Below are 16388 nucleotides of genomic sequence, written 5' to 3'. Positions count from 1 at the left end.
GGCTGCTGTTGGCTGGGTGAACGTGGGCAACTGGAATGCAGGTTTATCATCTTTCAGGAGGCTAACCTGGGTTCTTTTTGCACTTGGAGGCAGGGTTCCAAGAGCCTGATAGCAGAAGCAGTAGAACTTCTAAAAGCACAGATTTGGGATGTGTGTGACATCATTTCTGCTACAGTCTACTGATTAAAGCCAATCACAAGGTCAGGTCATATTCCAAAGGTGGGGAAATAGACTCTACTTCCTACTGGAAGAAATTGCAAAGTATTACAGCTACTTTTGCAATACACCCTATGTGCCTTCTCCTGGGTGCTGTTTCTGCTACTTTTTACCTTCAGATGCCACCTAATAGAGCATCCACAAGGATGCATTCCCTAGCCAGCCCTTCATCCCAAGTGGAAAAGGCCCCTTCTTACGTCATCTCATAATGAGAACTAGGCACCCATCACACACGGCCGGTGAAAGGAAGCAAAGAGGGAAAGAAGGAAGGAAGGAATGATGGTTGGTTGGGATGACTGGTTCCTTTGTGCTTAGCAGGATGTCTGGCACAGAGTGCTCAGTAAATGTTGGATGTAATCCAGTGCCTCCTTCATAAACCAGAAGACAGACAAAATAGATGTCTTGAATAGTTACTCTCTTTCAGAATTATGCTATATAGCTTCTATGTCTCATATAATTTATTCCTAACAATAAACCTCAGATTACTTATTTTATCCTCATTTTACACCAAAAGAAATGGCAATATAAGAGGTTGAAATTACCAACATCTCATATACTCAGGTTCTGATTCCAAAGCCTACAGACTTTTCTGTCCCACTTTTGCACCATATACCAAACATTTTCAGAGCTCAGGGGCTTCCCAATGCCAAGTTCCCCAAGAAACCTATTCAGGGCTGAGTGTGGAGAAGGATGTAGGTTCTCCATGTGGGACTCCATGATTTCTTAGTCGGGGCTACTTCTCACACCAGCACTAATATGGCAAGAGTTGCCTCTACGACTATTTTTGTTGTTCAGTTATTAAGTTGTGTCTGACTCTTTGCAACACCATGAACCACAGCATGCCAGGCTTCACTGTCCTTCACTATCTCCCAGAGTTTGCTCAAACTCATGTCTATTGAGTCAGTGATGCCATCCAACCATTTCATCCTCTGATGTATGGTTCTCCTCCTGCCCCCAATCCCTCCCAGCATCAGGGTCTTTTCCAGTGGGTCAGCTCTTCACAGCAGGTGGCCAAATATTGGAGCTTCAGCTTTAGCATCAGTCCTTTCAACGAATATCCAGGGTTGATTTCCTTCAGGACTGACTACTTTGATTTCCTTGCAATCCAAGGGGACTCTCAGGAGTCTTCTTTAGCCCCACAGTTTGAAGGCATCAATTCTTTGGTGCTCAGCCTTCTTTCTTTTTTTATCTAGAACTTTTTGAGAGGATATCAACTTGCCAATTTATTGGCACACCTGCTTCATAATCAGTTTCCTGGGTTTGTCAGAAATAGGAAGCCTTAAATGCATCCCTTGATCTGAGCTGACCTTAGACTAGTCCATTGGTTGGAAAGAGGAATATGGGGATAAATGGTTCTGAATGATGCTGGGGGTGCAGAACAATGGTGGGTGAGACTTTTAGCAAGAGACTAGAAGAGGGAAAAGAACTTCCACTCCTACTGTTGTCCTGATATTACCTGTGCTTTGCATTTTGATCATAATTTATTCACTGAATATTTATTGCGTATCTAATGTCTGTTAAGAACTAGGTTGGACATTGCTTATACAATGGTGGGCAAAAATCAGACCCGGGCTCTTTTTCTTGAAACTCTAGTGGAAGAATTAGACAATAATGAATGAACTGAATAAATAAATGTAGAAAGGCAGCTGTGACACATGCCCTGGAGAATGACCTATCATGGAGGGATATGACTTTGTCAAACTTTGTATGAAGGAGGGGTGCTTGAGCTGGGAGGCAGCTGGAGATAAGAAAAATAAAGTGGGTAATCACTTCTTTTTTAATAAAAAAAAAAAAAACAAACATTTGTACAGACAGCATGCTAGATACCAGGGCTGTATCTGTGGTTCTCAACTTGGGCTGTATATTAGAATCATCCAGGGAGGCTTGAAAAAAAAATGCCTGGACCACGCCTTCAGAGATTCTGATGAAATTGTTTGGGGGAGGGATCCAGGAATCTGTAATTCCATAAAAATCATACACCATGATCAAGTGGGATTTATCTCAGGGATGCAAAGATTTTTCAGTATCTGCAAATCAATCAATGTGATACATCACATTAACAAACTGAAGAATAAAATCCACAAGGTCATCTAAATCAGTTCAGGTCAGTTGCTCAGTTGTGTCTGACTCTTTGCGACCCCATGGACTGCAGCACGTGAGGCTTCCCTGTCCATCACCAATTCCCGGAGTTTGCTCAAACTCATGTCCATTGAGTCAGTGATGGAAAAAAAAAAAAAAAAAAGCTTTTGATAAAACTCAACATCCATTTATGACAAAAACTCTCCAGAAAGTGGGCATAGAGGGAACATATCTCAACATAATAAAAACCATAAATGACAAACCACAGCTAACGTCATATTCAGTGGTGAAAAGCTGAAAGCATTTCTGCTAAAATCAGGAACAGGACAAGGATGCCCACTCTTGCCACTTTTATTCAACATAATATTGTGAGTCCTAGCCACAGCAATCAGACAAGAAAAAGAATTAAAAGGAACCTGATGCTTTTGAACTGTGGTGTTGGAGAAGACTCTTGAGAGTCCCTTGGACTGCAAGGAGATCCAACCAGTCCATTCTGAAGGAGATCAGCTTTGGGATTTCTTTGGAAGGAATGATGCTAAAGCTGAAAGTCCAGTACTTTGGCCACCTCATGCGAGGAGTTGACTCATTGGAAAAGACTCTGATGCTGGGAGGGATTGGGGGCAGGAGGAGAAGGGGACGACAGAGGATGAGATGGCTGGATGGCATCACTGACTCGATGGACGTGAGTCTGGGTGAACTCCGGGAGTTGGTGATGGACAGGGAGGCCTGGCATGCTGCGATTCATGGGGTCACAAAGAGTCAGACACGACTCAGCGACTGATCTGATCTGATCTGAAATTGGAAAAGAAGAAGTGAATGCTCTAAAAGTTCTCCCATGTGATTCCCATGCACTGCCAGCATGGAGAACCACTGAGCCACATTGATGGAAAGATAAGGTTTCTGCTCTCAAAGCACTCACAGTCTAGTGAGAGCAAATAGATGTGAAAATGGAAAATTATAAAACAGCACAGTCAGTGCTATGATAGAGAGAGCAGGGGTTGCTGAGGGAGCTGGGGGAATCAGGAAAGGGCACCTTAGCTTAGTCTTGAAAGATGAATATCAGAGCATCTGGTGTAAATGAAGGGTGAAGCATGTCAACTCCAACTTCTGGTTCTCTGACCAGCTCAGAGACCTTATTATAAATACTCAAAAGACTTGACAGTTCACAACACTTATCATATTTCTACTTTGACGTAATTTGTGGGATTGTTTGGTTACTTTCCATCCTCCCTAGCAGAATATCCACTCCATGAGGTCAGGGACTTTGTCTTTTTCTGATTCTCCCTTATACTTCCAGTGTCTGTCACCTGGCCCATGCCTATTTGATGAGTGACTAAACAAAGTTGCTTGGAGAGGTTTTGGTAGATGGTCAATTTTACATTTAGAAATATGCCTTTGGCTGCATAGGCTAGAGGAACATTTGGTAGATACAGCTGGAAGGACCTGTGGGTTAGCAGTTGTGCTGGGGAGAAGAGGAAGATGACATCAGCACCTGCTCCTGTGTTCCTGGCTTGAGTAACCAAAGAGTTGGTGTTCCCACTCTTGACAGATGGAAGAACCTGAAGAACAGACTGAGTGGTGTTGGTGTATTCAGGCTTGGCCACCTCGAGTGGGAGATGCCAGTGACTCTGTCCTGAAGATAACTGGATACATGAATTTTGAAGTCCAAGGAGATGGTGTCAGAGCAGCCTTCTGTTGGGACATTATGGCACCGGAAACCCAGAACTTTCCTCTAGAAGACAGCAGTTTTACTATTAACTTAAATAACTCATTCCCATGTCAGTAGCTATCCCATGGTTCCTTTTGGCATTGATATTCTGTGTCTGTATGCAGCTCTAGAATTCAAGGAGGAGGGGAGCATTCTCTTGAAAGATTGCATTATGCAGGGATGTTTGTATTAAACATGGACAGAAACCCAACCTAAACTGTATTGAGCCTAGAAATTAACATGTGGCTTCTTGGGGCATTGTGCTGAGGAATTTAAGTACAGGCTGCACCTACTAGGAAAGAGCTCAATGAGTGCTTTCTGCTACAGATGCAGAGGGGGGCAGGGGGGCATGTTTGTCTGTTCAGTCCTGAAAGCAAACCTTTCCCTCTGCAGCCTTCCAAAAGCATCAAATAGCATCTATTGGAATTAGGTTCTATTTTGGCACAGTCACTAGTTGTGAGTAACCTCAGTTAAATAATTTCACATGCCTTAGCTTGAAAGTTTCCTAGTCTGTCAAGCAGACGTCATAATCCCCATCTCTACCACCTCTTGTACTTGTTGAAAGGATCAAATGAGAAAATAAACGTAGAAGGGCAATGAGCTCCATGAATTTACATACAGTCATACATGGAACAGTATGAGATGTTAGAAGTGTGAATAAAAGAGCAGCACATTTTTCTGGGCTCCTGGGAGATGTAAGTTCAAAAGTTTATTGCTAACACAGTAATTTTAAAGGTATAGAGGCTCTCCTAATAAAAGAATTGTGAGAGAAAATAAAATGTAAAAGTCTCAGAAATTTATTAAATAAATTAAAAGAGAAGGAAAGGAAAGAAGGGAGAAGGGAAGGAAGGAAGAAACAACCAAAAAATAAACAGTCATTTAGTGCTCTAAAGTGTAATGAATGAAGTGGACATTGGTATACTTCTTTTGTAGCATAGATGTCAATATGTATGAAGGGCCTTAATAATGTTTGTGCCCTTTGGCCAAGTAATTCTACTTCAGATAAGTCATCTCAGGGCTGGATAGTAACTATTTCAGGCTATGTAACCTATGCAGTCTCTGTCACAAGTACTCAAATCTACTACTGCAGAGCAAAAGCGACCACAGACAGTAGGTAACAGAATGGGTCTGGGGATGATTCCAGTAAAACTATTTACAAAAACTGGTGGTAGCTAGATTGATCTATGGGCTATAGTTTTCCATCATCTGATATAGATTGAAAGATATTTTAAGAATGATTTTCCTTTCAAAATTCTAAATACAAAGAGAGCTTTGGTCTAGAAAATTCTCATTTCAGCCTCATTTATATTAGCAAAATGTTCGCACCACTCGAATGTTCATCAATAGGACAACTGATTGATTTTTGTAGTTCTGCTCACTGAAATACCTCAGTCTAAATAGGTATTAGAATGCTCTTTGTTAATGATTCATAAAAATATGAAGAAATGCTTGTTAGAAAGTTACATGGGAAATTATAATTATTCATAACAATGATGATGATAATGGTGACCAACATCTAAGCACATTGCATGTCATATCACTTAACCCACTAAACAAACCTATAAAGTAGCCTTTTTATTGAAGCCAGTTTCCTGATGCAGATGCTGATGGTAATAAAAGTTATTTATATCAAAGTTACACTGCTAGTATGTGTCAGAAGTGGGATTTGAACACTGGTCTGCTTAACTGCTGAAAGCAAAAACTAACGCACTAATACAAATTCCAAATGAAGCTGTTGAGAAAACCAAGAGAAAATATATACAAGTATTGATATCGATTGTTTTGTGCAGTAGCTGGTAGATATGAATATTTCTCAGTGTGTTCAGTATTTTCTCTAATGAGGAGGTATCATTTTCATAATGATGAAACAACACTGGTATTTTATGAGAAAGGCAAGGAGGGCAGAGTGCTAGGTGTGATGGTGGGGGAAGAAGGATCAAGGTGGGGGAAGCTAGAGATTCCACTGGGGACGCCCTCACCTTCTTGGTTGTGGTCTTGTTTGTGAAAAACACATGGCCCTGTCTTCCTTCCTTCTGTCTGCTCCAGCTGGTGTTTCTAGTGTGTGTCTCGTTGGACTGTTGGCCCACTGAGATGCTGTTCTTGGGTTGACCTGGCCGATCCCTAACTGTCTTTCTCTCTCTCTCCTCTCTCTCCCTCTCTCTGCTCTCTCTTCCCCTCCTTCGTCCACCTACCTGTCCCATTGTACAGCCGACAAGGTAAACGATGACTTCTACTCCAGCGACGGCACCTGGCTGAGCTGGCTGCCAAGGGGAACTTACCTCTGCACCCTGTAAGAGTGGAGGATGAGCCACGGGCTTTCAGCCCTGAGCACGGCCCCGCCAAGCAGAATGGACAGAAGTCCCGCACCAACAAGACGCCCCCCCACCCCCTGGCCTACAACTCCACTGCCAACTTTAAGAGCTGGGACCCCAAGGATCAGTCTCTCCGGCGGCAACAGGCTTATGGGAACAAGGGCAAGCTTGGCACGGCTGAGTCAGGCTCCAGCGACCCCTTGGGGACTCGCACCCCACACTACCCACCCCCACAGCCATACTTCATCACCAACAGCAAAACGGAAGTGACTGTCTGAGGTGTCGCCACAGGGGACATCCTGGAGACCACACTCAACTGAGAGAGGCAAAAAATACCCCAGCCCACGTCTTCCCTGTCCCCCGCCAGCACACCCACCTACACACTCACCCTCCACACCAACTGATGATAAACCTACTGGTGACATGGAATCATGCTTTTCCTGCGTCCTGCCTAATGTGTGTCGGCGGGCAGCTGAGCAAGACTGGAGCGTGGACGGTCCACGGTACAGCCAAGGGGTAACTGAGACACCCTCTTTGAACTTCAGGGCTGAGGTGGATGACTCACACGCCCAAACCATGGGGCTGATTTTTTTCTTTTCCTCCTAACTTGAAACTGAAATCCATGATGAAAAAAAGGTAGCACAATTTAGAGAAATTGTCCAGTTGAGCACATATACCATTTACCACATGTTGTCTGTTTCTGGGTGAAAAAGTGAGAAAAGGGTGGGGTAGAGAAAAGGGGTCGTGTGTGCCTGTGATAAGCATTTCCTAATCCCAGAAAGTAGTGATATGGACACAGAACTTTGCTAAGCATGAGGAGTAACTGGACCCCACCACCACCACCATGCTTTTAGTACTTTTCATATCAAGGTTGGAAGCAAAAACAACATACACTCAAACTCACAAAAAATGAACAGACCCTGAACCCACCTACAGTGATGGGAAAGAGAGGACATTTTTAGACAACTCCCATAAAGACCATGGAAATGGGAGGGGTAGGCTTGTGTGGAAGGAAGAGGGTCCAGAGGGTCTTCAATAACTATTTTTTAAAAAAGAAAAATACAATAGAATCCCACTACCAAACAGACAAGAACAGCAAAGTAATTTTTGTCCAACATTTTCAAGACCTAGGAAATCAACAACGTCATCAAGAACAAACAAAATTCACAGTTGAGATGTCAACGAGAGGCGAGAAGGGGACACAGAGCCTGTGATTTCTGGCATTGCCCCCTTGCCTCTGAGACAAGAAACAGACACAAAATCCAGTCCTCTGTTAACTGTCTATCCCTGACTCCCTTCCCTTTCAGCCTGTTGCTGCCGCCGCCGCTGCCAAATTTCAACTGCTTTGGACTGAAAATGTCATAAGCGTGGGTGGTGCCTTCAATGTGTCACTGTTGAATGACAGTCTTGTTTCTCAAGTGCAACCTGTGTTCTTTTACCTTCCTCCCTCCTGTCTTTCTGCAGTAGTAGAAGTTGTTTCCATCTTCCTTTTGTTGGTGAGCCCACCCCATCACACACTCTGAGGGGGCTGTTGCAACTTGCAAAGACCAAGACCTCCTTACCACCCACACCCTCAAAACTCCATGAGTCCCATGATCTTTTAGCTCCCCAAGCATTTCTGGGTCCCATCATTCCCACTGTCCCTCCAAACCGCCTCCCCAGATACTGTGGTACATTCATCCCCGACTCATGATCCCCCAAGGTGGGTGTTCAGATTGGTTCTCATAGCTAAAGGATGTCCCAACAAAGACAGTTTTCCTACTAGTTTGATTTATTTGGTGGTGGTGGTTTAGTCATTAAGTCACATCCGACTCTTGCTACCCCATGGACTGTAGCCTGCCAGGTTACTCCATCCATGGGTTTTCCCAGGCAAGAATATGGAGTGGGTTGCCATTTCCTTCTCCAGGAGATCTTCCCCACCCAGGGATCAAACTTGCATTTCCTGCATTGGCAGGCAGATTCTTTACCACTGAACCATGAAGGAAGCTGATTTGTTTAGTGGAAGTCCAAAGAGGGGAACTGACACAGAAGAGATTTGCATTCAAGGTGAGAAGTTTTCAATCTATCCCTCAAGGGCTTGGCTAATTAACAGGAGCCTCGGATAGACCCCTAGGTCTTTCTTTGTCAGAAACTAAATGTGGTCTGGTCCAACAAGACCCTTCCTGGAATGCTGGATTTCAGTATTCTGCCTCCCCATCTCTGCACTCTGACGTCATGGGATCAGGGAAACCAGCTGTTTATTCCTTAGTCCTGGCTGATCTGGGGATGTGCACCATGCATTTTATCCCTCTGGGCTTTAGTCTTCCATTTGCTACGTGGGGAACTGGGGAGAGATCAAGATTTTCAAGCTTTCTGAAAATGAAAAAATGAAATCGTGCCCAGAAGACCTCCTGTTGGATCCCTGTGCAGACCGAGGCTCTGTGCTAGACGAAGCAGGGATGGGGGTTTCAGTGCTTGTTTTCTCAGCCTCTTGGCTGAAATCCCAGTGCTCCCCACTGTAGAGTAAACACCACGGGGCTTGGTCAGTGTCTCCTTGATGTTATCTGTGTACTTGCAACACACTTTTGGCATGTCTGTGTGTCCCTGTCACAATACTTGTTCCTAAATTGATGCATTTTTTGTAACATTTAAATGACCACATAAACAGCATTCTCATGCACTTAAAAAAGAATCAGCCAGAAAACAGCACTGATACTTAAGATGAGAAGAGATCAACATTTGTTAAACATATACACAACAACCATCTAGCATTAAATACACAAAACTCCAAGACATTTCTGTCAAAGGAAGGTCTCAGACTCATTTCTTTCCAAGTGGGAATGGAGGGAAATGCATAGTTATTTATAATATGAGGGCCATTTTTCATGCATATAGTATTTTCTGTGTCTTATGGGTTTTCATTATTAGTGTTCTAACTTCAATAAATAAGTTGTTTAAAGTCAGATTTAGAGAATATTAGACCTTCCCTTGTAATCCTCAGTGACATTTGTTTAGTATATGGCTCTATGTGTCCTGAGTCTAGTGGCTTTGAATTAAGAATGTATAAAAAGTGCTGGTGTTAGAATCAGTGGAGCAGGAAGTGTTATTTGCTAACATTACCCCAGAGACCTGCTTAATTTTAGTGATAAATCGGTGCATTTTTACTACATTTACCTTTTGAAAGGAAAACTTCCTGCCAGTATCATAAATAGAAAACCAGTATTCCTCAGTGGCAGCCATCCTAAACAGGAAGTAAGTGTAAAACTATTAAGTTCTAATTACAGACTTGCCCGTGGAAGGGTTTGAGCCTGGCCTTTGCTACCCCCTTTTCTTCCTTCTTTCCCTCCTCTCTTCCTCTCCCCTTTTCTTTATTGCTAGTGTTGTTTTTCAGTCGCTTAGTCATGTCTGACTCTGCGACCCCATGGACTGTAGCCCGCCAGGCTCCTCTGTCTGTGGGATTTCCCAGGCAAGCATACTGAAGTGGGTTGCTATTTCCTTCTCCAAGGGATCTTCCTGATCCAGGGATCAAACCCATGTTTCCTGCTAGCAAGCGGACTCTTTACCACTGAGCCATCAGGGAGGCCCTTTTATTTATTAAAAACAGATTAACAGACATTCAAGAGTTGCTGAAGATATTCTAGCCCCCAGTGGAGACTTTCTCTTTGAAGTCATCAAATGGACTGACGAAAGTGAAAAGGGAATCATTTCCCACGTGACAATGTTAATTAGTGCCCTATGCATGTACTACTTAAATTTGTCTTGCATTTGCTAGTGGTATACAGCACATACTTCAGGAAATACAGGATTGGCTCATTTGGTGAGGTTTCCTTCAGCTCAGAAGTTCTCTCCTTTCTAGTCTCCCACTTAGCTGGTTTCTGCTCTCTGCCCTCAATCCCTTTCGTGTGACCTTTACCCCAGCCCTGATTAAGGACCTTTCTTGGTCTCTGAATCTACAGGATGTATTTGTCATGTTCCTTCTCTTCCGAGTAAACTGCCTCCAGTGAATTGTTAGTCGGGAGTCTGCAGTTATAGTTTTGGCAGTGAAATTGCAGCATGGTCCATAAGAAGCAGCAGTGGTGAGAATCCAAGAACAGTATTGGGTTGGCCAAAATTTTCCTTTGGGTTTTTCCGTGAGGTGTTACGAACTTTGTGGCAAGCCCAATACTTAGCCTTGTTACCTTCCTCTTGGCTTTGGGAGCTGAACTTGTGGGGGGAGTGAGGAAGTTTCAACAGGGAAGTTTGTTTTTTGGCTTCTTCTAGGGACAGTGGACAGACCTTTTGATACTGAAAGATTACCCTGAAGGATGACCTGTAGAACTATGATGGCCATGTATCAGCAAGGATCCTCTAGCTAGAGTGGGGAAACTTAGAAGACAGAAACCAGAACAAAGCAGGGAGACTACCGTCTCATCCCATGCCCTGGCACTTCCTCTACATACTCTTAGCTACTCCCCCACTTCCAACCCAATGGGACAAGAATCTGACTTCTCTTTGCCCTCCCAGAATATCTCATCCTTCATCTGCCTTGGGCTCCACCTGGCATCCCCATCTAACTCTCCCCAGGTTTTTTTTTTTGTGTGTGTGTAAATGGAGCATATTTTATGTGCAAATATTTTAGTAACCGTATGTTCTGCAAGTAAACCTGTGTTAATACTTGTCAACAACTGCAGAGTTTATGATACCAATAATACTTCCTACAATGATGAAAAAAACATTTGTTTGTTTTCTAAGAATGTTTATTTGTAAACATATGTATTCACTATATTAATATGAATTTCTTACCTGGCAATAAAATTGATTATATGTGATGCTGTTGGGTTTACCATGTATCTTTCTAGGGCCCTACATCCTAACCTGAGTTTTTACCAATGAACAGCAGTATTGAGAGCTAAATGTTTAATACTCTAAATATATGGGAAATCATTACAGGTAAAGGATAATTTTAATTAACTGTGACAAATTTTCTGGGAGAGTTTGAAAGGTTTGGGGAAGAGTCTATCCTATCTCTTAGTTCATGTCCTGCCTTGAAATGTATAACACAGATCAATTTCTATTATCATCACTAAATCTATTCTTCATGGTCAGGAATCTTGCTGAGGTTTGCACATTTGTTGTTACCAGTGACTAGGTTTGTAAAAGACACAAATATTGAAAAAGTATGGGGGACTGGATTCTTCTACTATATACTGAATTTCATTTCCTGTCTGGCTTCCAATAGCATTAAGTTTGAATGCTCAGGTAGAAATCTGCCTTAATGTCGTTCTACAAGGGAGGGATTCTGAGAAAAGGATTTGGTGTGAGGAGTTTGGGATGTGAAGGGAACACTGGTAAGGGGTGAGAAGGTGAAAGAAACATAGGAAGGAAACCAGCCCATAAAAGATGCTCGATCATGTCAGCTACCACTCTGAGTGACTAGAGTTTAATGCTTCAGGGAAACTGGGAGAATTATCCCACCCAAGTGGGCATGGAGCTGGGGTGCTCACACACCAACTCCCATCAGACATCATTTGAGCATTGCTTTCAAGGGGTGTTTATGCTCGCACAGTCCCAGGCCATCATGTGCAAGGACAGAGAAAGCCCCATACATAGGGATGGTAGGGTGAGAAGGCTTGGAAGAGAGAACAGAACAAGGCAGGGGGGGCTGTCTTTTCTCCACTCATGCATGTGTGCATGCTCAGTCGCTCAGTCATGTCCCACTCTTTGTGGCCCCATGGACCATAGCCCACCAGGCTCCTCTGCCCATGGGATTTCCCCTGAAAGAATACTGGAGTGTGTTGCCATTTCCTCCTCCAGCAGATCTTCCCAACCCAGGAATCGAACCTGGATCTCCTGTGGCTCCTGCATGGGCAGGTGGATTTCATTACCAATGAGCCACCTGGAAAGCCCTTCCCCACCCACGTCCTGACGCTAATGGGAAGTCTTAAAGACACAGGGATGGGGGCGGGGGCTCACAGGAGCTGTTCATACCCACATATCTAGAATCTCCTGGGAATGAAGCTTCCACCCTCTGGATACTTGGAGAAGTTGTCCATAAGGATTGTGGACCCCAAACTGCAGTCAGAGTGAGGGTCCTCAGTTCTGGGATCTGGGATCCTTCACTGGTCATGGGTCACTTGGTATCTCTCAGAGCAGATGTTGTGGCTTTCTCTCTGGGACATAGCTGTGGTCATCAGAGAAGCCTGGGTGGCAGAGGATGCTTTTCCAGTACTCCGGAACTGTTCAGATCTGTGGAGGCACTGAGCAGCACACCCCTTCCCCACAGATGCTGTCCTAGGACAGAGACTCATACTTCTGTGGGCGGTGGGAGGCCGTGGCAGACTCTTCCATCAGTGAGTCTTGGTTACAAAACACAGACGATAACAACCACCCGCCTTATAAATTATGTTTGTAGAGCTCTCAGGATGAGCCAGAGAAGGCAATGGCACCCCACTCCAGTACTCTTGCCTGGAAAATCCCACAGACAGAGGAGCCTGGTAGGCTGCAGTCCATGGAGTCGCTAAGAGTCAGGCACAACTGAGCGACTTCACTTTCACTTTTCACTTTTATGCACTGGAGAAGGAAATGGCACCCCACTCCAGTGTTCTTGCCTGGAGAATCCCAGGGACCGGGGAGCCTGGTGGGCTTCCGTCAGTCAGACACGACTGAAGTGACTTAGCTGCAGCAGCAGCAGCAGGATGAGCCACTGCTGAAGACTAGATGGGACTGTCATACTGGACCCTCACAACTGCATAAGGTAGGCACTATTAGCTTTGGAGGTGAGAGATTTATCTAAAACTTGAGTTGTTGTTTAGTCGCTAAGTGGAGTCCAACTCTTTGACTCCATGGACTGCAACCCACTAGTCCTCAGTCCATGGGATTTTCCAGGCAGGAACACTGAAGTGGATTGCCATTTCTTTCTCCAGGGGATCTTCCCAGCCCAGGGATCAAACCCACGTCTTCTGCATTGGCAGGCTGATTCTTTGCCACTGAGCCACCAGGGAAACCCAAAACTTGAGTAATTTTGTGAAAGCCACTCAATTATTAAGTAGTAGAACTGGGATTTGAACTCCAGACTTCATGCTTTAACTCCTACACAGTAGTGCTCATTTGCATGAGGCTGTGAGTCAGCGGGGAAACTTGATAAAGATAATGATTTCCAAGCTGTCAGTCTGAATGGGGCCCTGGATTCAGTGTTTGTAAGAGACACTGCCTCTTCATAGTGTAGTGACAACTGGACCACCCCCAAGATGCATTTGTATGATGCCAGTTTCCTGATCATCCAATATCTGTGGGCTCATCCTGTGGACTTTGGGATGCAGGAGGAAATGGAATGAAGATGTGTGCTTCCAAAGAGAGGGACCTTCACCCTTCAGTTTCATGTCCAATGTTGGAAGGTCGTGTTCTCTAATGGACAGAGGACTGACTCTTGAAGAGCTGGTTGCTGGTATTGATTCCAGTACTAATTTGCCATGTGCTCTGAGCCCTGAAAATAGCCCACTTGGGACTCTATTTCTTCATCCCAAGAAGGAAGAAGCTGGGATGGATAATCTCCAATTCTGCTGTCTCACTCGACTGAATGGTCTTCCTCCCCATCACTGTGTCATTTGGTATCATTAGTAGCATTGACTCCCTTCTTAGTTCCAAAGTTTGCTCCTAGATAAACAAGATTTTGCTGGGTGTAATAACAATCACTATGGTGGTGACATTTGTGCACTGAGCACTTGCTCTGTACCTTAGCCCTATGCTAAGATGTTTTCATTGCTCTAACAGTTATGTGGGCCTTCCCAGGTGGCGCAGTGATAAAAGAATCTGCCCACCAGTGCAGGAGACGCTAGAGATGTGGGTTTGATCCCTGGGTTGGGAAGATTCTGGAATAGGAAATGGCAACCCACTCCAGTTTTCTTGCCTGGAAAATACTATGGACAGAGGAGCCTGACGGGCTACAGTCCATGGGGTTGCAAAGAGTCAGACATGACTGAATGTGCACGCACACACACACACACATACACATCATCTATGTGCTATGGTGGAGGTTCTTAACTTTTTATGAGTCATGGACCCCTTTGATGGTCTGGTGACACCTACAATCCTTTCTTAAAACAACGGTTTTTAAATGCATAGAACAAAATGCATAGGATTACAAAATAAACCTATCATGTGGAAATAACACTGATGAAAATATTTTAAAATCCACATGTCATATAGTAATATATTCAATTTTTAACTCATGAATTCAATAACAAGACCTAATGACAAGTTTCAATATGCACTAAGCACAAACAATCCTTTGAGCTCTCTGCTACCCCTGCAATTTGACAATATCTGTTCTTCTGTTGGTGACATCATCACCAATTGAGGGACATACTACATTTCAATGATAGGCTAGTGAACTGAACGTAAAGATGTCATTTTGTACCATCCAAGTTCCCAGACCCACTAAATTCTATCTATAGATCCCCTCCATGGTCTTCAGGTCTGGGTTAAGCTCTCATGGATTCATGGGACTTGGAGCTACTTACCTATTTTCTCCATACTTCTGTTTTCTCATCTTTTAAAAATAAGAACAATTAGAATATATTTATTAATGGCTGTTATGAGAAATAAAACAATAGATTAAAAAGCATTGATTAACTCAGTAAACACTTGAGTTGGCTTCTCTTATCATGATTATTATTTCAGTGAATCCTCATGACAACCCTAGGAAATAGCATTTTATTATTCACCACTCCCAGAGGAAACAGGCTCAGAGAGATTTCATGCTGTGTGCTCAGTTGCTCAGTCATGTCTGACTCTGCACCCCCATGGACTGTAGCCCACCAGGCTCCTCTATCCATGGAATTCTCCAGGAAAGAATACTGGAGTGGGTTGTCATTTCCTACTCCAGGGGATCTTTCCAACCCAGGATCAAACCTGTATCTCTTGAGTCTCCTGCATTGGCAGGCGAATTCACTAGCAAGCCCTGGGAAGCCCCACAGAGAGATTACATTTGCACAAAGTCGCACAACAAGTCAGTGCCAGGGCTGAAGAAAATCCAGATCCTTGTGATGGAAACTCAAGTTCTTGACCACATACCACAGGGTATATTTTTTTTTTTTTTTTTTTGCAATTAAATGTCCTCACGACTCCCTGGAATGAGGCCAGTCAGACCCTGGGGTGTCTCCCAGTAAAGTTTCCAGTGTTTCTCCCCTCCCCAAGGAAAATGGCAGGTTTCAGAAATTCAGGAAGCTCTTGTCAGATTTATGTGAGGACCATTTATTTAAAGGCATATTGGAGACAGTTTCTAATAATGTCCTCCCATTCAAAATAAGCTCTCCCGAGCCCCAGTGCTTAGCAGATTCCAATTACAGGCACCTCACTGTCCTGGAAATTTTAAGGTTCTTTGATTTAAAAACTCAATCCCTTTAGAAATATATTTATCACCTAAAACTGAAATAAGTATGTCTTATCAATTCAGACATTCTCAGTCTTGAAAGATATAATAATCATCATAATGATAATAATAGCAACAATTCCTTCTGGTATCAATTCTGGTAACAATTCCTTCTGGTTTAGGCACTACGCATGCATTGCCTTGTTTCCTCCTTTCTACAGTCCTCTGAGGAAGAGGCATCAATCCCCTTTTTGAGATGAAGAAAACTGAGGCTCAGAGAGGTGGAATGACTCATCCAAGATCTTACATGATTGGCAGGGTTGAAATCAAAACCTAGATTTTTATGATTCCAAAGCCGACGTTATCACAACAATCCACATTCTTGCATGATCCATATTTGTGCTTGCTACCTTTGGGATAAATAATTGGGAACTCTAATGCAAACTAAAATTGTTCCAAGGAGATACAGTTAAGTCTGGGGAAAACAGACTCCTCTGGCTCAGGCAGTATTCACTGGTCAATATTCATCCTATGAGTTGTCACTGAGCTAGAGGCGTTGAACTTGGCCTGATGCCGCCTCGGTTGATGACTCTGTCCTTCACGTCCTCAAATCTGTTCTCTGACAAAACAGACTTGATCTTCAGAACGCTTTAGGGTCTGTGAGGTGGAAAGAAAACAGGGCCAGAAGGGGCAAGCAGATCAGAAACTAGGAATTTTAACTTAGTATGCCTTCATTTTGAATGAC

The 16388-nt window shown here is 43.6% G+C and overlaps 1 protein-coding gene across 1 annotated transcript in view; it reads left to right on the top strand.

Annotated features, from left to right (window-relative positions):
• SHISA9 (shisa family member 9) overlaps positions 1-11074 on the top strand; it is a 357306-nt gene extending 346232 nt beyond the window's left edge. The window contains 2 exon segments of the mRNA XM_070362223.1: positions 6212-6235; positions 6238-11074. Of these exon segments, the coding sequence (XP_070218324.1) occupies positions 6212-6235; positions 6238-6593 (380 nt within the window). The 3' untranslated portion in view covers positions 6594-11074.
• Positions 11075-16388: the final 5314 nt, after the last annotated feature.

Source organism: Bos mutus, chromosome 25 (genome assembly GCF_027580195.1).
Source record: "Bos mutus isolate GX-2022 chromosome 25, NWIPB_WYAK_1.1, whole genome shotgun sequence".
Taxonomy (NCBI): domain Eukaryota; kingdom Metazoa; phylum Chordata; class Mammalia; order Artiodactyla; family Bovidae; genus Bos; species Bos mutus.
Note: the sequence above shows the minus strand (reverse complement) of the source record. Positions and strands in the feature narration are given on the sequence as shown.